Source organism: Carassius carassius, chromosome 11 (assembly GCF_963082965.1).
Source record: "Carassius carassius chromosome 11, fCarCar2.1, whole genome shotgun sequence".
NCBI lineage: Eukaryota > Metazoa > Chordata > Actinopteri > Cypriniformes > Cyprinidae > Carassius > Carassius carassius.
This window is the reverse complement of record NC_081765.1, coordinates 22,907,903-22,931,565: the sequence shown is the minus strand read 5'-3', so window position 1 is coordinate 22,931,565 and position 23,663 is coordinate 22,907,903. Positions and strand designations below refer to the sequence as shown.

General features: G+C 36.5%; 1 protein-coding gene across 7 annotated transcripts in view; it reads left to right on the top strand.

The window, feature by feature from the left end:
* Window positions 1-23,663, top strand: part of LOC132153043 (peripheral plasma membrane protein CASK-like) — a 205,700-nt gene that overhangs the window by 98,251 nt on the left and 83,786 nt on the right. For all 7 annotated transcript variants that reach the window (XM_059562184.1, XM_059562181.1, XM_059562178.1 and 4 more), the window contains exon 2: window positions 11,905-12,017. In XM_059562184.1, the coding sequence (XP_059418167.1) occupies window positions 11,905-12,017 (113 nt within the window). The remainder of the gene's footprint in view (window positions 1-11,904; window positions 12,018-23,663) is intronic.

Here is a 23,663-nt window from a genome sequence, read left to right as displayed (position 1 = left end):
TTGCCATAGACACGCAAAACGCACACACACACACACAAAAAGCCTTCGCGGGAGTTTGACAGGCGATCTCATAGTAGATTAACATGGAGGATTTGAACTTGAAAAAACGGAGTGTACAGACATCTTTTTGTAGTCAAACAACATTTTTTGTTATGTTCATTTATGTGGTTTATTTGATTTTGATGCTATAAATTAACTAGAAGCAAGAGACGATCAGTTTTAACTGATGATCTAACTTACAGCGATCTGTTCGACACATTCAAGAGCCACAAAACGGTATTTATTGTTTACATTTCTTTAAAAAATGACCACATTTGAAAGGTGAAATAACCAAATGAGACTTTGTTTCATATTAAAAGTAAGCTGGTAATGTTAATGTCCTGTCTGTCAGCATGTTGTCAGTGCCCTCTCTGTTCCGCGATATATTGTTTACTCCCCCCTCCCCCCCTGTTTCTCTTAATGTTACGATTTCCAAACCTTAAGTTATAGCTCACTTTAGGAATTAACAGTTAAAGGGTTGTGATGCAATACTTAATGGTTTTTTACGGATTACTTAAGTGTAAAACAGCATTTAAAGGAAACTGTAATTTAATTAACGATGTGTGAAAGACCGTTCTTCCCCAGTCTCATAAAATAAATTTGGGTCGCACATAAATTGACAGGGTCGGTCGGAAACCGGAACCAAACAAATTTTTTTTTTAGGCCTAAGGGGAGGAGAAGTGAAATAAGCTGCTTTATTCTACTGAAAATATGCTAATGAAATTCACTTAAGCTTCATTTCCCAAATGTTTGCACTCTTCTCTGAAGTTTGATTCGATTTTTTCCCTCATTCCTCTGAGGTAACTTTCCTTTTATGTTCTGCTGCAGGGTTTTTGACTGCGACTGACATCAACTAATGTTTTTGCCCACCGTTCGAAGAGAGTCTAAATTTGTGTGTATGCAAACCTGAATTTAATGAGGTCAGAACTGCCTTTTTTATTAGTTTGTTCTATTCTCTGAGTTCCACTTATAATGTTTTCAAGACTTTTACATAAAAACAAGCTCAAGATGTGTACACAGTCTTGTACCTGTCACGTTGCACAAGGGAGGGATGCAGATAAAGAAACTTGGATTGTGAACACTATTTAAACACATGACTTGTTGAGAGGAAGACAAGAAACAACTGTAGGAGCAGACGCTGGACTCAGGATCAGGAGCCCTCCGTGGACAACACTAGGGAACAGGCACCCAGCCTGGGCCCAACTCAGAAACAGGTGCCCATCCTGGGCTTAACTTGGAAACAGGAGCCCTTCCTGGGTGGAGCTGGGGATCAGGGTACTGCTTACGTGGCTACGTGGTCCTATATTGGTTATAGGGCTGGCTTAGAAGGTACTTGTCTACAGTATGTTGACAGTGGCACAGCTCTCTTGAAACTGAGCTGCTCAGTCTCTGACTCTTTGTACCAGCAGTATAAATAAAGCAGTCAGCAAAAGCAGTCTCCACAGCCCCTCGAGTTCTCCAGCGTGTTTTTTTTTTTTTGCTGGAAGAAAGTGTGTGGTGTGTGAGTATTGATTGTAATGTGTTGTCAGAGATGCAGGGGGCAGAAATATCGCAGTTTGTCCCCTCACAGCCAGTTTCTCCACTTTACTGAAGGCTATTATATCCACTCACTGGGCCATGGACAAGCCTGTTGTAAAACACATGACATTTACAGTACTGACCTCCCTTTGTGATTAATTCTTTTTGTAAGGGCACGGAGGGTCGTTTTTAAATCACATTCCTGAGATGGATGGGGATTCTGGACTGAGAGTCTTTTATTTGGGCTGGACTGACAGGGGTATGTGATGCACATAACTCACCTGCTACAGCGTGCCTGTCTCTAAAGGCCTTTCTCACACATGTGGGTTAACTCAGCTGCTTGTATCCAGGCTGACATTGTGATTTTGATTTGTTACGGCTGAGTATTAAGGGCTTTTGTTCCCTGTAGGCCTCTCATGATTACATAATCGACTGCTTGTGATTGTTTGGTGCACTTTAAATGCTAATCATGTATTTTAATCAATACATGATACGTGATTTTTATTTACAAAAAAAAAGATGTAAAAGGCAAATATCCTTTTTTGTTGAATGAATAATTTAGCTTAACACATTTTTTTATGCATGTATTTATTTCTATTAATTATAATTTATTTATTTATTCAAATAAACAGACCTCGAGATATGTAGTGTTCTGTTTTCCTGAATGTCAAGTTAAAAATCGTTCGACTTTTAAAAGTGCTATTGTTCAAAGAGCAATCTATGATTATGGCACACTGCTCTGTCATGCAGCTGCACTCTTCCAAGGCTTCCTGAATGTGCCGAGGAGAGCCAGAGCAGTGCAATTTCTTTCTGAAGGCCTCCTTTACACCCTCTGCATCCCTCCACCACTGATCATCCGGTCTTCATTGTGGCCTGCAGTCTTTATGAAATGAGCTTCTGAGATGTGATTTCCTTTTCTTTTTGTTATATTTCCTTTTTGAATTAGTCTCTTGAGCGGGTTTTTATTCTAAGACCACTTTTTCCTTGATGGCAAGCGATTTAAGAGATGATTTTCAGTCTACAGCAGCTGAAATTCAAGTGTTGGAATGATGTTAGCATCTTTGTCATCTAGATTTACATTGCACTCTAATGAAATCTCTACTGCCCTGTCAGTGAACACAATCAGTCAACCCCTTTGTTGAGTTATGGTTAAATATCAGCCAATTCTGCCATAAAGTTCAGGAGTGAGCTCCTCTTGTGTTAATTATGTGCCCTTTTTGTGCACTACCATTAATTAACGAAAGCACAAGGAATTGGACAATTTATATATTTAAACATTTACATTTTTTAATTTTCACTTTGAAACAATACGAGTTGACTCGGCTTGGTGCATTTTTTTGGTGTTTGTTTTAAGTGGGTAATATGAACATTAATCAAGCCCTAAACAAGCATTTAAGATTTTTTTTTTTCCTGCCACATTGCTTGTTACTGAAGTGAGGTCATTCCATTTGTCCATCTGTTTTATGCATTGACCTTAGTTACACATATTGACACTGTACATGCACTAATTCATGTAAACACACCTGTGTACACACAATACCCTTTGCCTAATGTATAATGAATGCTATTCTTTCTTGACAGCCTGTGTTCTTGAAGTGGCAACGAGTCTCTTTAACATGGGCAGCAGTGCAATGCCCATTCATATTGAAGGGTTGCACGATTGTCATTGAAAGATTTCACAATTCCAAAATATTGTCAGTGCAGTAAACAAGTCAGCGTTTTGCGTTTGAAATAATGAGATAGAACAGTCAACTGGCCATAAATTTTATTTTTATTTTTTAACTTGCTGTCATTTCCCTAAATGTCATTTATGTGGAAATATTATAAAGATTGTAAAAAGGACGTTAATGGGAAATGCTAAAGATGTATAACAGAACATTACACCTGTTATAAATGTGTGAGTGTATATATATATAATATATATATATATATATATATATATATATGTATGTATATATATAAGGGGTGTAACAGTACACGGATTTGTACCAAAACTAATCTTAATTTTTACTATTCCACCCCCTTGCGCATTCGCTCCTCAAATTCACATGCTAATCAGTAAAATCATGTGACTTTTGCAAAATGGGACGTGCTTGATTTTTTAAAGTTGATTAGATTTATTCATGTTTTAAAAAGTATGTTATTTGCATTGTTCCTCAGGAGGATTTACTTTTTACGTGTGTAACAGTAAATTGGATCCATGCGGCTATTAAAGTGTGCTTAATATTAATCAAACAACAAAAAACAGCGAAGGGGTGACAGCAAATCACTCATTCCTCTTGACTGAAGAACTTTTTTTTAGCTTTCATAAGAAACAAAGAAAGTTTCATTCTTACAGTGAAGACTGTTGTTTTATTTTACATTAGATTATTCAGTTTCTGAAGTAGGCTGTTATCTGAATACTGTAGACTTTCATAAAAAACTATAGTTCAAACAAACATTCACAAACAACGTCACAAATTCATGTGGTTGGAACTAAAGCTCTGGACCTGTGGTAAGAAGTATAGTTTCTTGTTAGTAGAAACATATTGGCTTAAATAAATATGCTTTTGTGCACAATAAGCAATCTAACATGCAGTATGATCTATTCTATTTAAATACAAATGCATTTTAATCTATATATTTTTGCGCGTCTAAGTGCCGTTTTTGAAGAGTGCACATGTGCATAAATACCTAAGGGAACCCTGGAGTGTAATGAATCAAACATCAAATAAATAAATAATGACAGGGAACAAAACAGTAAATTAGTAAATTAGTCATGTTCAATACAGCAGCATCTTAGAGATGTCTAATCGGTTTAATAGCAAAAATTATTCATCACAAGCATAAGTACGTCACAAAAAAAAAAACAAATTGCATGGGTGCCTTATAGACATGATAAATATATCTACAGAAAACTTGTCTACTACTAAGAAATGTCTACTTTTAAACTAATATTTTCAAAACGAAATCGAATACTCCCTGATTATGTAATCTGAATGAAGGTTGCATTTCTGTCTAAAGGTGCATCCAGGACTGAGATGAGTCAGCATTAGGAATTTCATCTTTGCAGTTGACAAGGACTCAGAAAACACCAACACATAATCATAAGGCTCATTTTGCCTGTACTTTGTGGCAAACTTTATGCGTGTGCCTGTGCTCATAATGGATTTGTAGCTTATTATTTTAATGTAATATAGCTAAATGTGTAATTAGTTGAATAATGGTTTAAATGAAAGGCTTTATTTAAATATTTAGTGGGGGTAACCCTATTAAATACCCAATAGCATCTCTTTTAAAGTTTTTGAAGTATTTTATACAAGTTTCCATAGTCTGGGAAATTCTGCTTTCAGACTGTCACGTCCATAATGGTGAGATGTCACGTCCGTAACATTGATTTTTCCTTTTAAACACAAAAATGAAAATTGAAATTTAAAATATATTTTATGTTTTGGGAATAGCCAACCCTTCTCCAGATATTGTTGCTTTTGGTTTGTGCATTGTAAATCGCAGAAAATACAAAATATGTTGTCTCCCAAAAACTTGAGTCTTCTTTTGTCACGTCTGTAACGCATGTGTCTTTCCCTTATCTAAAATATGAAACACGTTTATAGACTGATACTTTTCTAATGTCTGGACTCTATTGTCAGGGGTTTATATATACATATATGTAGCTATATATAGTTATAAATATACACAAATAAATAGAGAAATATTAATATATTGGTATTGAATAAATTTTTCGAGAATTTATATTTCAGGTTTTGACTGCAAATGTCATGTCCTTAACACTGGAATAGTCCTGGTCATGGCAACCTTAATTTAAAGAAAATATATAGATTTAGATTTAGATATAGATTTTACTAGTATGCACTCATTTTCATAACTTTTCAATCTAAATGTATGTATGTATTTATTTATTTTAAAAAGTGCAATGTTGAACATTTCTCTGTGCGCTGTAGCCACTGAACTGTCAGGTGTCCTGAAGGTACCCATGCACACATGCCGTCTGAGGAGTTATCTTCCACAGGAAGATACACATACGCCATCATCTCTTGCTCACTGTAACAGATACCAGCTGTCACAAAACACCAGCGTTCTTCCCCTGCCAGCTACCCCACTGTCTGACCGATTCTCTCATTCTCCACTATGTCATTTTCTGTACTTCTCTCTCATCTTTCTGTGTCATGTCTCTCTTTCTGCTTTTTTTTCCTGTTTTTCACTTTGCATTTTCTTCCTCACCTCATATTTCTGCCTGCCAGCACATCTTCCCCCTTCATGCACTGCTACAGAGGACATCTTCTCCATCATTATTTATGATCCTTACGTTCAGCACTCTTGCTCAGAAAGACACTTCAAAGAAATATTCACTTACTCAACTTGCTTTTAAGTTATTTAACCAACCAAACACAGCATCCCTACTGTGTGCTACAGCTTGTCGCTGCTTGTTCTTGTCATCTATAGCAGCTGCTGGGAGCATAGGGCCGATGTACACTTACTGCACCATTTCAGTTTGCAAAGGCACTCACAATGCTTTAATAAATCAGCACAGTAGGGCACCTCACAGGTTTCTTTCTGTACTGGTTTTGTCTGATGCATTTACCTTTTTTCTCCTGAAAATAGTGATTTTAGTGTTTCTTTGGATAGTCCACCAAAAAAAATAAATAAATAACCAAACAAAATTAACATCCATTGTATGGATAAAAATACTATGGAAGTCAGTGGGTGCCGAAAAAGTTTAGTTTTTTAAAATATTGTATTTTTTATTCCACAGAATAAAATACATCGCCGTATAGGCTCTAATGCATAAGCAATTGCACTTATTATGGACTTAACAGTGCTTTCAAGGTCATCTTCCTCCATTTCAAAACAAGTGTGTGTTCAAATTGTAAAGAAATGTTTCTATTACTTCACTGGCCATCGGAGCGAACCAACCGCGTGACGTCACATGTGGTGGTACTGCAAGATTTTTGCACCAAAGGCTATAACAAAACATCCCTTTTTCTTTAAAATGGTTACATTAATCATGTTTGTTATATATTTGTTTATTAAAATGGAAGTTGTTTTCCCAACCAATGCAAACTTGACTGACTGCATCATTTCCACTTTAAGTTGTGTAAGATGCTATTTTTTTTAACTGTTTTTCTTGGAATTTATTGAAGCTCCTTTTTAAAATAGATTAAATTATTAAATGTTAAATTATTTTTAACCAGCTTTGTATTTTTACACCATCGGTAGTATAAAGTAATTGAACCATGTGTATTACTGTACACTAGGATTTATTAGGCTTTATTAGAGCTACTTAAGAACTACTTTAGAGCTACTTAAGAATAATTTGGATTTATTTTATGTTTGATGACGTTATCATCGCTGCTTCTGTTACTTCGCTTATTCTGTACAACTTCTTTAAAACAACCGCTGTTGTATTAATCGATATATAAATAAAGGTGAGTTGACTAAGATATCTCCATTTATCTGTCAGTTCGCTGAATTAAATAAAATGAAACAATGTAACGATTCACTGAACTGACAATGCGATACGTTTCATGATACTGATTTCACGAAACAATTTTATCAAGTTTTTTTTTAGGGATGCACGCTATTGGATTTTTGCCAATATCTAGCCTAGTTCTGTACTTGCTTTTTCAAATTAAATGCTCAAAACTGTGAATGTAATCACTGTTCAGGCAAATGTTGCTTAAAGAATGACCACACTGCTGACATGATCTTATTCATGAGCACATGTGAGTTACTCGTTTTATCGGCTAGGCATATCAACATAATTTTTCATTTCGGATTAATATTTGCATTTTGAGACATTATCGTGGATTTCGATAACAGTCCGATAATATCATGCACCACTATTTTTTTAGTTTTGTTTGTTTTTAACAAAATGAGATTTAAGACAAATTATTGCAGATAAATGGATACCACCTGATGTCTTGAATAGACAGCTCAGCAAAACTGATTGTTTTTTACATTTGTGGTGTGTGTTAATACATAATGTTATTTATATAATGTTTAGGGAACCTTTATGCCAAAAACAACATGAGGACCAACATGAGTAGATAAAGCCCATTCAGATGTTATGGTTATGTATCCACAGTTCCAGCAGTTTAGCATGGCCGAGTCCAGCTCTGAGCCATGCGTGGCTACACCTCGGCTCTCTGCCAGTAAGCAGCTTTGTGCTTCACGCCATCTGCTCTGGCAGTTTGTGTTGGGGAAAACACAGCCCCTCTCGCACCCATATTAGCAAGATACAGTGATAATAATAAGCTCTCAACCACTTCTTCATTTTGCATTCTTTCTTCAGTTTGCCAGCATTATGATTTTAAAGCTGAATCAGAATAGCCTTGTGCTTTAAATCTCTTTATTTATTAAGAAGTGTCTTGAAGGTCAGCAGACTACCATAAGTCACAAAGGACTAATGCTAGGAAGGTTATATTTTCTTGTAAGGTCTTGTAAGGCAACATGTAAGGTCATGTTAACACCTTAACACCACATTGTTTTATGATGTTAACACTGATTTTCTTTTTTTTTCAGCTCCCTGCTTTTATTGGCTTATTTGTGGCTTGTTCAGTGTGTCCATGTCTGTGTAGATACATCAAAATGATGATTTCTACATTTCATGTAATGTGGGTTTTTATAATGAGCCGATTTTTGATTTAGGTTATTTCTCTGCATCGCTTGGTGGAGATTTGTTTTTATAAATCCTTTATTGTTTCTGTTATGATGGATGGTCTTGTTGTTTTTTTAAAAGCTATAAGCTTCAAGACTGATGGTGTACCCATTCATTCTGACATGCCAGACAAGGCCTTTTAACCTTGTGGCGTATTGCTTTTGTAAATCTCAGCAAATGCTCTGCTTAAAAACTAATTTACACGTGACTCTTAAGACAAAACTCAAAAACAGTCTGTGTGTTTGTGTGCTTTTTGGATTTCAATTGTGTAAATTTGAGTGAATGAGAGAGGCCTGATCTGTGCATTTAGCTAGAGCTGTGTATGGTTTATGCATGGCTCTCACTTTAAACCTGGATAGGTTGAATTTACTTAAAAAAAAAAAAAAGAGGAAATTGGTTGCCTTAAAAAATGTAACATTTAAATATCGTAAACGTAAACAATTTCTTTTTATTTAACTTAAGATGTTTTGTAATATCAGTCACAAAGTTCAATTCATTTAACTCAAAATGTTTTGAAATATCAATTAATTTGCAGTTATTACACCTACTATATTTACGTTTACTTCCAAGTTAAATCCAAATCAGTTATTTTTTACATTTTTTTAACTAAAAAATTACGAATAAAGCAAACAAATAAAGAAACGCTCATGCAATTTTCTGTTTTATTTCAAGTCCAAATGTTAAATTGAAAACAAAACAAAACATGCATTTTTTTATATCCCGAAAACATTTGCCCATAAAATATGAAAAAACTAGTTAAACCAATTAACTTATTGTTAAGCACAAAAACAGTTTATCTCAGAATCCAACAAACAGCATCAAAACTATATAGTTTGTTTCCACTCTGAATTCACAATATTGGCAGCACTTTAGGTGCCAGCTCACCTTGATCCGAGATTAAGCATTACCTGCTGAATAAAATATAAAGTTCTTTTCATACACTTATAGTCCAGGTGCAGGGCATAAATAACTCTGAAAAAATGGACATAGAAGCCCTGAGATTGGTCAGTTTATCCATTATAAAGTTTTCTTCCAAGATGATTCCCAGTCTAGATGGGTTTAGATGTGGACTTGCTTGATCAGCGCTGAGGATTCATACAGAGACCATCATGCAGATCATGGCATACTTACGGCCCTATGAAATCAGTTTTATTTTTTCCCAAATTCCATTTTATTTTTTTCCAAATTCCATTTTTTTTCTGTTCCGTTTTTCTGGATTACATTTTTCTACTTTAAAACTTTTTAATGGTTAAATGTAATATTATTAATCAAAAAGCATGTCTAATTAATTAAAATCATAACACTTATACATTTTCACTACAATTTATTAAAAGTTTAACAAAAATTGGTTTAGGGGCCTATGAAATGTTTTATTTTTTCTTCACCATATGTTTTATTTTGACCTAATTCTGTGTTTTAGCATGTTTAATTATTTAAATTCTGTTGTGTATTTACATTTTTCTGGTTATCCTATGAAGACATAAAACTTTCCTTTATTTTTTTCTTTTAATTATTGAAAATTAAGCAAACTTTATTTATTGGTAAACAAGGGATTTCAAAAGAAATCTCAGTCACTGGTCAAGGGTTCAAGCGCAAGTGAGAAAGCTAACGATCGCTTTACTGATCACATACAGTCTCTCAAGGAAAAGAACGACACAATCAAAGCTAATGGCAGAAAATTACATTCATAGAACTAACTTAAACAAAATTTCCATCTTCTCATGAACATCATCATCCTTGATTTCACACACAATAACAAAGACAAATTGGCGTTGTTTACTTGAAGCACCAGTGTGGGAGAAGCGTGGTCAAGAGATAAACTTAATAATATGAGTTAATTTAACTTAAATTTATTCACAGGTTCAAATATGTAGAATCTACTTGTATCTTATGTATAAGTAATGCAGCCAAACTTAAATATTTAAGTATATTTTAATTTAATTGTTTAAATAGATTCGAAATCCGGGCTTACAGCTCTGTCCTTTGCTGGCAGCATAAATATATGTTCATAAGATTGGGTGAAGATTGTTTTTGTTTTTTTAAGAAATTAATAGTTTTATTCAGCAAGAGTGCATTAAATTGACCTAAAGTGAAAGTAAAGACATTTATTCCGTCTGCAGTTTTGGTCACAATGTAACACTGCTGCTCTCCAAAACATTCCTCCCTTAAACTCTGTCCTCCACATGTTCACTGCACCTGCAGTGCATTAACAGTTCAGCCAGAGAACTTGGATGACTGGGAGACAACAGCCTGCCTGAAAGTCTTCTCTGTGGAGCACTGACCTGGGAACTGTATAGAGAGATTCTGACAACACATATTTCATAAAATCTGTCTATTTTTATATCTGGATGTCTGTGGGTCAGAGTGAACTGGGTCGTCAGTAATGAAATGTAACTTGCGTACCTGAGGAGGAGGGTGAACATTTCTTATTGACTTGCCAGTAGTAATATAGAGAATAAATGTCAAGACTAAAAATATTGCCATGCTGAGCTTGATATTTACATTTGGATAAAGTTACTAATGTAAATGTAAATTTAATAATAATATTATTAAATTTAAAAAATAAATAATTTGTGTACGATTTATTTTATTTGTATATTATGATAATTAAAATGTTCCTCTCTTTTGAAATAAATGTGTTTAATTTTCATGTCCATTTATGTATTATTTGCTAATTATGCATATATAAATGGGATAATGTACAGCCAGACTAACTGTTTTTGTTGTTGTTGTTTTTTTTTGGGGGGGGTAATCACCGACTGTCTGACTGTAGACTGTTCGTCATCTTAACCTATAGGACAGAAAGAAAAACTGACTGCTGACATCAACCCATTGCACACAAACAAGCCAAATTTGCTCCAGAGGTCTCTCTGCTGCCATCTTTCTTCAGGCCTGCAGAAACACTCATGTTCACACAGAAAAGGTTCAAGTCATGTTGAGATTGGTTAAAGGCTTTGGAAAATCAGATCACAGTTGTTCACAGAAAGCCAGCCTCTCTAACTCCTCACTGTTCCTTAAACACTCAGTCCGCACAAAACATTCCCATCAATCTCACTGAAGATGTGAGCAATCCTTCATTCCTAGAAGGAGGCAAGGCTTTTTACTTTAGCCGCTGATACTCAACTTGTGGTTATTGAGTCATGTATGGTTCTAATTTCACTCCCCCCCCCCATTAAAAGTTTCCATATGAGGCAGGCATAAATCAGTTGTCATAATTGTATAAATTAATATTGGGTACTTTTTCTAGCTACAAAATCACCATCAGTGTGGAGGTCAAGGCGTGTGTGTTGTTATGTTCAATTGTGATTTTTGTGCTGTTGGGAAAGGTTTGGATTTTAACTGACAATTATAGTTTGTTGACTAAGTTGTTTATTGCTGCTGGCCTCATTGACTGATAAATCAGACTAAATACTCAACCAGCATTTGAACTTTGTAGGGATCATCACCATTTTTATGAACCCTAAACATGCTACCTGTTTTATTTCATTTTTAATTTCGATATAATGTATAAAATAAGTGTTTATTTCAACAATTTAAAGATTTGTACATCTCATTTACCATCAATAATTAGCAACATATGTCAGCATTATATTGGCCATTGTTCATCCTGTCTTTATCGATTTCAGCATTAGCCACTGAAAAACCCAACTTGTGCAGGACTCTAATGTAACTGTTTGTTTTCTTTCCAGGGGGCCGTTTAGTGTTGTACGAAGATGCATCAACAGGGAGACAGGCCAACAGTCTGCTGTGAAGATTGTGGATGTGGCCAAATTCACCTCCAGCCCTGGCCTCAGCACAGAAGGTAAAATGCTAATTTTCCTCTTTAGGTAATGATTATGTAGAAAATTCATCAGCTTGTGGCCTTTCCAGAGCTTAGAATACATTTTCAGCATTTTCTCACGAGTAAGCATTGAATTCATTACATACAGCTTGAAATGAACCAAACTGAATGTCTGGGTTTATGTTGATTTAACCGACCACTCTCTAATCAGGACCTTTGAAGAGGAAATCCTATATGTTCTAATGCAAAAAACCCAGTCTAAAGTACACCATCAGCTCGTTGATACGAAAAAAGAAGAACTGCTACTAAACTGTAAGATATATACATAATGCCCTGAGTGGGCAGCACATGTGTTTTGCTGAGATTGTGGATCGGCCTGCTGATTATACAGTAAAGTACATAACAGTGTGATAGAGTAACCCTGAAGACCTGACTTTTTGTAATGTGCTCTGTGTGATCAAAGATTTCATTTTAAATGGCAGCGTAGGGAGGCTTTAATAGCAGTACGCTAGTGTTTTCAATGTGTGTCTTGATCTGCGTGTGTGTGGCTTAAGCTAGATGTTTCTCAAAGCATCTACCTGACCGGACATGCATGTTTTATTTATTTTTTACTAACTGATAATGATATAATGATGCAGATTTCTATTTTTTATGATTTGATGACACTGAAGACTAGAGTGATAACTGCTAAATATTAAGCTTTGTCATGTTTTTATATATATATATATATATATATATATATATATATATATATATATATATAAAGTTTTTAGCAATTTTTCTTTTTCGAGAAATTGGTGCAATGCTGTATTAGTGCTAGTTCCACTAGTCGACTCAAAACAGTTGTGTGTAGAGGATGTCATCCCTGAGGACTGTTTCCTTCTTTATAATGTCATCCTCTTCTGTTCGGATTGCACTGACTGATTTAGATTTGACTAAACTACTCTCACTCACGTTTTCCTGTCACATTTCAACTTCCTGTTTCGGCAACAGATCATCGAGAAGCTTATCTTAATAAGGACAGGAGTAGCACACAAACATAAATAGACTGAAACTGTACTTCCTCTGCACTTCCTCAGTGAGGGTGTGTGTAAGCATGGAAACTTACAGTAGCAGAACAGTTTCAGTGTCAGTTCTCTGAAGAGAGAGAATTTCTTGGGTAGGATGTTAAGTACATGTGCATGTGAGAAAGACATCTTTGCCCAGGGCTTTGTTATCTCAGTCCACTGCTAAACCTCGGTCTCATCTCTCCTGAGTTTCACAGTCTTGGCAAACACTCTGCCCACCTCCCATCTGTCTTTCTCCTATGTGGGAGAGAATACACTCATGCTGGTATTTTAGAATCTACTGTGCAACTCATGAGACTCGATGATTAAAATGCTACAGTATCTCTGACTTTTGTCTCTGTATTACCTTTCAAATGTCTATTCCTCTCTGAGCTCAGGATAGAATCAACTCAATGAACGTTTGCCTTGTATTTTATTTGCAGTCCCACACACACACACACACACACACATGCACACGCACACTAGGGCTGTGCGATATGGACAAAAAAAAATGATTTTTTGATAAATTTTGCGATTTCGATTTTAATCACGATTTTGACACACACAGACATGCTTTACAGTCATAAATGCATTCAGTATAAATTTTAAACATATTTCCAAAAGAAAACCAATGAGAGCTTTATCGAATGTCTCTAGAACAGACATAAGTCAAAATAATCACTAAGAAAAGATGTCAAACAAAATGTCTAGACATATGAAAAAAAATAAATAAATAAATAAATAACACCGTGTTCAGGGATTTTTTTCTTCCTCTTTTTTTTCTTCTTTTTTTTGCCATGCATTGGTCATAAAGCTTACTGTAGCGGTGCCTCAGGTGTTATATGTTTTGACCAATATATTTATATACTTATATAATCTATCCGCTCGCACCAGTGATGCGCGGGTCAATGTATTAATAACCCGCACCCGACTGACGTTTTCAACTAACCCGCCCGCAACTCGGACTGCATTTTTAAAAAGCAGTAAATGCTCATCATAGCGTCATTGGGCAATAGGAAAAAAAAAATATTATAATTTTGTCAAGAATTATAAAAAATCGTCAGTAAGCTCATAATTTGTACTAAAATAGTCTAGTCTGTGTCTATTTGTATGTTTCTGCAAGGTCAGCAGACATTGAGGCTCGGGTTTGTTCCGATCAGAGCTCGTGAGCGGAGAGCGCATTTCTGAATATCCCGATCCGCTCGCTCATTCCGTGGGGAATCTCGCTCAACCCAGAATGGCCTGCTGGTTTGAAAATATGCAAGGAGTCATTTAATTGTTTAGTAATAAACTGGTGTTTTCTGTGTCGCTGCAAAGATGAAGTCGACAATGCAGACTCGCCATGAACGCCAGAGAGAAATGCACATTTCATATGGATTACATCATCAGAGAGTGGCCCATTTATTTTGGTTTGAATATTTACGTTTAAAAGAAGACATTTCAAGCTTTCTGTAATGTATAGCATATATTCCTCAAATCTGTGAGGCACACACTGAGTTTAGTTCACATGCAATGCAAGTGATCTTGCCGGCGCCTTATTACATTGTCTGCTAGGCTATATATTTGCTACTTATTTATTAAATACGGCAACTGATTAATAAAACATTGATCAAAATTAAGATACAATTTATACAAAACGAAAATCTTTTATAAAGAGTTTTCTATAAAACAAAACTTAATGAAGTCGTCAAAATCATGTTTTACCAAAAACAGCGACGTTGCTCCCCATGCAGTCTTCTTTGCCGCCTCCATCTCTACGTGCAGACTGAGCTCGTGTGTTATCTTCACCAGTTATTCAGCCAATAAAGTGTAGGCCTATGTATTTAAAAAATGTGTCTAGTACTATATAAATGACAAAGGTTTAATTGGCATTTTTATTTCAAAGGACCTGACCGACCGGGACCCGAATATCATAAAAAATATTTTTGGATGACTCGTAACCGCGGGCAACCACAGGCGACCGCAGGCAACCGCTCATTTTGGATCAACCCGTGGATCATTGACTCGCACGCAGATTTCCTTTGCTCTGTTAAAGGCACAATATGTAATTTTTCTGCTTTAAAAATAGCAGATATCACTATATCTATGTTATATATTTTTTGTTGTTGTGTACTTACATTATCCCGACAGTTTCCACGAACTTTAAAATCTGGAGAAAATTATAGTTTAATTAGAAGACACGGCACGTTTCTTTATTTCCGTTTTGTCGCCCGTCTATGGCGTCATATAAACTTTGACCCCTCTAGTTTATCTAACTTCCTGCGGAACCCGGCGGAACGCCAAATACAAAGGTGAACAGAAGCAAAGACGAGACGAAGAAGAAAAAGTAGTAGCTAGCCTTGGTCGAGACTATTATATTTTATATTTATATTGTTTATATTCGTATTTATACCTCAATCAATAACTTAGTTATGGATCATGATTATGCTTTGCCTGCACGTTCTGTGAAGCGCAAACATACGGGTGAAATAAATGACCTGAGAAGGTTTTGGGACGAAGAAGAAACGAGACACGGGTAAATATTGGAGTTGCATTTCCAAGATAGAGAGAGCTTCGTGACAAGCTGAAACTACAGAGAGATGCTTGCATTCTTATAAACAGGTATGCATCCATTCAGCTAACTAACGTTATATCTATCCGTATATTTTGTGAAACGATGATGTCTTGTGTAAAACGCAGACGGACTAGCTCTCATGTAGAGTATAATGTAAATCTACATGTGTTCTATATCTAGCTGGATAAAGTAGCTTCAAATGCAGTTCACTATCTTGTTCGATATCATAGTATAAACGTAGCCCAATTATAATTATTAACGAAAGGCAACCGTGTTTATTTAACATATATTACTACTAGCTAGATGGAATATTGATTTGATAGGGGTCTGATAATTCATATATCTCTCCGTTCGAAAATACGTGATTGTCAAAATACTAAGGCCAGTGACACACTAGCTGCGTGGCGTCTCTGCTGCGTGCCAGAAGCGCGGCGCGCTGCTGCTGCTGCTGTAGGTGACATAGAGGGAGAACGCCGACAGACCAGGCTCTTGTCTTCATGACAACAATATCTATACTTCATGTTTAACATAAATATAAAGCCTACTGATAAAGGACACCGTCAACAGTATTAACGGCAAAATAGACTTATGTTTGACAGGTGCAATATTTGAAAATCGATAATTATTTATTTATTTTTTAAATTACCTTTGTATCTGAATTTATGTCAACCTATAGACTTTCAAACATCAAAATGTCATGAATTAATATGTATTTGTGTACAAAATTACATATAAACATATTTTCCTATTATATTTTGCCTGGAAACGCTTCCAACACGCGTGCGTGTCGCGTGAAAAATAGGCGTCGGTTCTATTTCTAGCATGCACACGTTTTCCGCGCGGCTCGAGCCGCGCCTGAGACACGCGTCTCACACAGGCAGTCTGCAAGCTCTAACCTATTAACATGGAAGCCGAATTAAAAACTGACACGCCACGCAGCTGAGACGCTTGCGCCACACATCCAGTGTGTCGCCGGCCTCAGTTAAAATGAGTGAGGAATGTGGGGAGCGACAGAGCGCGTGTTCCAATGAACAACAACTCCCATGAGCCTAGGCTCTTTCCCGACGTCATCAAAGTACGTCTCATGTTATTGTTTTGATTGAGTGACCCCTGGTGGCCAAAAATTCCATACTGCGCGTTTAACAAAACCAGATGCGCGTGCTCAGATCATAGACTGTATAAGGCTCAGATACACGCTGCCTTACAACGTGTCTCCTCTCGCTCAACCTGTGTCCTGTGCACTCACAACTCTCTCTGTGCTCACGCGCAAGATATTAAATCTTTTCGCACCTTTCTATTTATAACCTTTTCTGTTCTCATCTTTCTACCGCGTGCAGTGTGAAAGTTCTGATCCGGTAACATGGGCTCGAAAAAAAAGGCTACGTATCACAGACAGAGTGTGTGAACCTGTAGTTGGGCATATGCCCAGTCTGCTCTGTTCTCGCGCTCCACTTAGGTGTGCTGCATCCTGATTGGTTCAGATAACATACTGCGGGAGGTCGGGGCCGTGGAAAATCATGCTATAAAGCGATTTAGAAATCGCGCACACTCAAAACGCGATTTTATTTAGATTTCGATTAATCGCACAGCCCTAACGCACACACACACACACACACACACACACACACACACACACACACACACACACACACACACACACACTCTCTCTTGCTTATGTGGTTTATGGGGACTCTCCATAAGCGTTATGGTTTTTATACTATACAAACTGTATATTCTATACCCTCACCCTAAAATCTAATCCTCACACAAACTACTAGTAATTTTTTAATAATAATAAAAAAAACACCATTTAGTATGTTTCTTAAGCCATTTGGTTTACAGGAACACAGGAGGTGTCCTCATAAACCATGTTTGTGTAGTACCCATGTCATTATACACGTGTGTCCTCATAAACCATATACACAAGAACACACAAACCCACACATCCACCCTCGCCTCTAACATTGTGACAAATACTCTTATGGAATGAAACATCTGTAAGATTCAAGCTTCTCTTTTAACTTTTAATTGATCATATTCTTTCAGGGAGCTTTGAAACAGGAAACAATAAAAAAATCCTAGCTTCTAACTTCACCATTAAACACACCAATTTTCTACCTAGGAACAATACATTTCTTAAAGGTTGCTGAGGCTATATCCAGCACAATGTCCTTTTACATAATATCACATATTGCGGACTTAGGTTTCCACTACAGTTCAAAAATGTGCGGTTATTAAGCTCTTTTTAAATGTTTTTAAAATTAGTCTCCTATGCGCACCTGCATGTATTTGTTATTATAACTTAAAATAACTGTTTTCTGCTTTATCAATGTTGAAAATAATTGTGCCGTTTAATGTTTATGTAGAAAACGTGATACATTTTATTTTTTTATTTGAAAGAAAAAAAAAAACAGATTTTATTTGTAATTAATAATAATAAATAATAAAAATAAATAATAAAATTAAATAAATGTAGTGTCTTTTTTTTTCTTTTTTTAAGGTTTTGAATGATAGTGTAAATAGTTTTTGCTTTTTTTTTTTAATTATTGTTTTTTGATTGGTTAAGATATGGTGTAAGAAAGGCAGCGTTTCCCAGAAATCTTTCATTTTGATGTTTGTCGCTTTTTTTACCGTTGAAAAACCTTGCCTTTCATTATCATAACAATCATTACATCCAGACCTGTGGAATCTCAGTATAATCTGAAAAATCAGCAGGAGCGCACAGCCTGGTAATGAGCCTTGTAGACGAGCAACACTACCCATAATTAAGTCACATTACTGACGCTTGCTCTGCGTGGCACTTCAGCTAGAGATTCTGCTCTATGATTTAAGATACTGGCCATCCAATAATGAAATAATCCAGTATGAGGGTTTTGTGGGAGTGGGGTTTTGTTGAGGTGCTGCTGTTTTTTCCCTCCTCTACTGTACAATGAATAACAGGTGGTGATTAACAAAGAAGTGCCACCTGCTTTTGTAGTACCTGTGCATATTTGTAGTATCACCTGTATACATAAATCTGTATTAAACGCTGTACTACTGTTGGCACATCCCAAAGCTGATCATTTTGTGTCATCTAGCCATCATTTGGGGGAAACTACACCTTAAGTTCATCATGCTAGCTGCCAGCCATCTGTGACAAATCCTCTCCAAAACTCTATAAAACCCATTCTGTGTTAAGGGCTTTTTGTTTGTGCAAGGCCAGTGTTTTATTATAGCAGCACTTAGGACATACACTGAAGTACGGATGCTTTCATGTAACATTGTAGCACTTACCGTAAAGCACAATGCTTACGAAAGTCCATAAGGGCCACTTAGCTCAGATGAGACAGATTTTCTGTTCCTGATGGACAGAACTTAACCTAAAGATTATATTCAGTGTGGTTTTAGTTTCTGAAAGACAGATTGAGGTTGTCTTAAAATGAAAGCAGTGCTTAAGTGTGTGAATGAATATGTTGAAAAGCATTTACAAACATAGTGGTTATTTATGGCTAATGCGATTCATTATAGCAAGACTAAGCTTGAAATCTGATTGTTTTATAAGTTGATAAGGATGTTGATTCATAATAAATTTTTGCTTGACAAGTCGCCTTGTGGCATCAAAAAAATGAAATAGCCTGGCATATATTCAATCTGTCATTTTAAATGACATTTCAAACTCTGCTGTTTGATTTGAAGCTCATAGCTAAAGGGTATGCTTCCCTATGACACATACTTTCTTCATTTAGCTTTTTGAATAGATTATAACAATATAATAGTATATTATAAATCTATAAAAAAATAGAATAATTGTAATTTTGAATACATTTATAAAATATTATATATTATTATGTAATATAACAATATATGTTATATTGATATTGTTTATAATCTTGCAATTTAGAAATGAAAAAAAAAAAACTGTTTTTGTACTTTATTCCTTGAAAAAGAAAATCCATCCCTCAAAATTCCGAGCATTCTTACATCTTTGTCGATGTCCCAATTCTATTTTATACCCCTTCCCCTACCCCTCTGCCTACCCCTTCACCTTGTCCCTTGAAACAGAGTGTCAAGGGTTAGGGGAGAAAATATTCCCCTAAGGATTGGGACACCAATACTATGCCGTCACACGTCATCATTCGTCGTCTAGCTCCTACAATATACACATATACTGGTGTGCATTAGAGCCTTTAATTATCGTTCTGTATTAATGAGCTGCTTACTGACACACACACATATCGGAAATCGAAATAAACAAAATAAACTTGTCAACGCTGCCCCATGACTTTTATTAAAGAGTTTAAATACGGAATCGCTACATTATATTTTCCAGCGACGAGAGGATACAATCGCTGTTTTTAAGTAAACTCACTCTAAAAACATAAACGCACAGACGCGAATACACGCAACTTCCATCTCTCTCTCTCTCTCTCGAATAGGCAATATTTGAGAAAATGCTTTAGCGATTTCTAATTATTGGGGGATTAGCACCCATCAATGTCTACGGCAGTTATCACCCTGATCATATGCTGTGGCACTATCATGCAGTCTGTAATGATATGACGTTAGCAAATATTAGCATTTTTTTTGCAATCATTTCTTTGAGTAACATGACAGTTAATATGAACTCACAATTAAATGTAATATAAAACAAATTATTACTTTTTGTTAAAATCTTTATTTATGCCAAAAAAGCTCACATTTATGTGTCTTTTTGTTCGCTGTAGCAGCCATGTTGCAGAGATAATTAATACCCCTTCGTTTTGAAGTGTGGTCCCGCAAAATCTGCGTTTGAAAGGCTATCTGGCCCTTCCCCTTATCCCCTTCCCCTCCAACCAAAAGAGAATCGAGACACCCCTACCCCTTCACGTGAACGCGCAAAACGGAGGGGTAGGGGAGAGGGGTAGGGCTAAGGGGTAGAATTGGGAATGGGCTTTGGAGTCATTCTCATTCTGTCTACTTCAGGACTGAATGAAATGTCTTTCATCCTCCAGCTTCAGAATCATAGATGAAACCTCACATTTAAGAATGGTGGCTGAACAACTCTCTCTGTAGGAATTCTGGCCAATCTGTAACCCTGTCATTCATTTTTCTTTTTTCAGCAAATGTGTGGTAATCTAGAGGGCCACAATCAAACTTTAGTGTGGTCCTAAAAAGAAGAGACCTGTCAGAGAGATGGGCTCTCTTATTGTCTTCATTGTGAGAGGTTGTAAAGTCTCCACCAGAGCACATGCAAACAGCCGAATGTTAAATGTTGTAACCATTATCATCATCATTACCGCCACTGCAGGGCTCCAGCCATGTCTTTTGCAACAAGAGGTTGTTTTGAGGTTACTGCTTCCTTTTCATTTAACCACGCAATTTATTTAATGCTATTTTTGGAAAAGAGGGTGTTTTGTGTATGTTTTTCATGCAGTTCCATTCAGGACATTTACAGAGAGGAAAGCCTCCAAACAGCCTGTGGGAAATCCACAATTATAATTTGAAAGTCTCCCTTGCTTTTCATGTTTGTTTCTTTGCAACATTTGTATAAAGTCACCAACTCATGAAATGATTCACTCAGAAAGCCGCAGTTGCAGAGGTTGTTAGCATGGGTGAACTGTTTTCTTCTATATCGGATCAGTATGGCTTGTTTTAACCTCTGTTTCCCAAGATCCAAAAATTCTATTTTTTCCCTTCTTTGTCTTCAGAAGGATTTAGCAACTTTTAAAAGTAGTTTCTTTTTCACAGGACTTTAGACAGACATGTTATGCAAAGATCTCTTCAAGGTAGTTTATGTATACATCATTTACATCCTGGTTGGTGTCACATTCTATGGCAGGTCAGATGTTCCTGCTTCTGTTGAAACACTAAATACTCTTTGGAACATTCTCAAATAATGATCATTCCCTCCACAAGTGTATCTGTATATTTATATAGTTGCACCATAAAAATGCAGGACTGAAGTGGATATATCTGTAGTACAGGGTGCTAAAGCCATGCATCTGTAACCCATGCCAGTGGTGAGGTGGACTTAGGCACTTGCACTGTAATTATTACAACACTTAGAGGACAATTAGGCTGTTCAACAGCCTGCTGAAATCAGCCAACCTCCCATTAAAGAATGAGAGATAGAGCCAGAGGATACAGCAGTGAGGTAAGGAACACTTTCTAGGCCTCTACTGGTGATTATTTATTATGCCTTAAAGATTAGGCCATATGTACCTGCATCCTAACATCCTAACAGTACATATTGATCATTCTCTTGCTGTCCTATAGACTTATGACCCCTTTAAAAAACCTGTGAGTCTACTCAGAGCTGAGTCAGCCATCAACACAACCCTGGAACTGAGCCGCCCACCTCTTTACTGTATGTAGCCTACTCTGATATTATTCTGAAGCTTGGCACCCGACAAAGAAATGTGAAATATGGATTTTCATTTTCATTCTTTAATAATTACAAAATCAAATCCAAAAAAGAAGATACTGTATTGATTTTTAGGTCTCCTGTGCCCTTCAAATCATAAATTGAGACAGAACCTATGGTAAATGGCTGTGTTAAAATGTAAAATCTTGTCTTGTAATATAAATGTAATATACTGTAGCTGTACCTCAGCATCTTCAACTTGCTGCTGTTTGCCTCCCTATCATGACACTCATCAGAGACTGAGAGATCATGGGAGGTGTGTGTTTACTGAGTGTGTGTCAGCAGCTGCGTTTGCTGTCATGTGAGCTGTGAAGGCCACACTGAGTGTGTGGATGCTGCTTGGCGTGGAAACACAGTGAGTCCCTGCCATCTATCAGCACCTCTGAATCACATGCCGACTGCAGCTTTCTCTCTCTCTCTATAAAAAAAATTGGGTGAGCGTAAACAGCCTCTTCATAATTTGTCTCTGGAAGTCATGTGAAATCCATGCCAGTGTGTGAACTCACATGATGAACGCACAGGTTGAGCTTGTGAGTAAGAAATCATCAGTGCTGTAAACATCTCAGTTTTTCTTCATCTACAGCCTCGTATATGTGTGAGGGGTTGATTTTGACTGAAACTAATCAGTTTTTCTTTCTTTCTTTTTTTTTATATTAAGTTTAAACACATTACTACATGTCTGTTAGGATTGAAGCCATCTGTTGTGTATACAAGTGAATTTCTAACACAAAGCTGAACATTAACAGATTAATAATATATATTTATAAAGATTATGATTGACATCAAATATGAGACATGCAAGTGCCCAAAAGTGTAATTTCCACCACAGAAGACTACTAAACACAATATGTGATAGAAATGACAAAATTCTCCTGGAATGCGTGCACATACACTGTTAGAAGATAAAATACACTAGTTAACAGTGAGAACTGTATTTTAAGCTTTTTTTTTTTCTAAAAGTTCACAGGGATGTGCATGCTACTAGTTGAAGAAACACTAACTGGATGTGCTGGGATGTGTCAAAATGTGGCAGTGCTCTCCACACTGTGTGGCTTTGAGTGTGTAGGCTATCATTTAGAAATAAGCTTTAAATGATTGCCATACACTTGAGAACAGGCTGTTATTCAATGTCAATGTCAATGTCACCTTTATTTATATAGCGCTTTAAACAAAATACATTGCGTCAAAGCAACTGAACAACATTCATTAGGAAAACAGTGTCAATAATGCAAAAATGATAGTTAAAGGCAGTTCATCATTGGATTCAGTTATGTCATCTCTGTTCAGTTAAATAGTGTCTGTGCATTTATTTGCAATCAAGTCAACGATATCGCTGTAGATGAAGTGTCCCCAACTAAGCAAGCCAGAGGCGACAGCGGCAAGGAACCGAAACTCCAGCGGTGACAGAATGGAGAAAAAAAACCTTGGGAGAAACCAGGCTCAGTTGGGGGGCCAGTTCTCCTCTGACCAGACGAAACCAGTATTTCAATTCCAGGCTGCAGCAAAGTCAGATTGTGCAGAAGAAAAAAGTTTCCTGTGGTCTTGTCCTGGTGCTCCTCTGAGACAAGGTCTTTACTGGGGATCTGTATCTGGGGCTCTAGTTGTCCTGGTCTCCGCTGTCTTTCAGGGATGTAGAGGTCCTTTCTAGGTGCTGATCCACCATCTGGTCTGGATACGTACTGGAT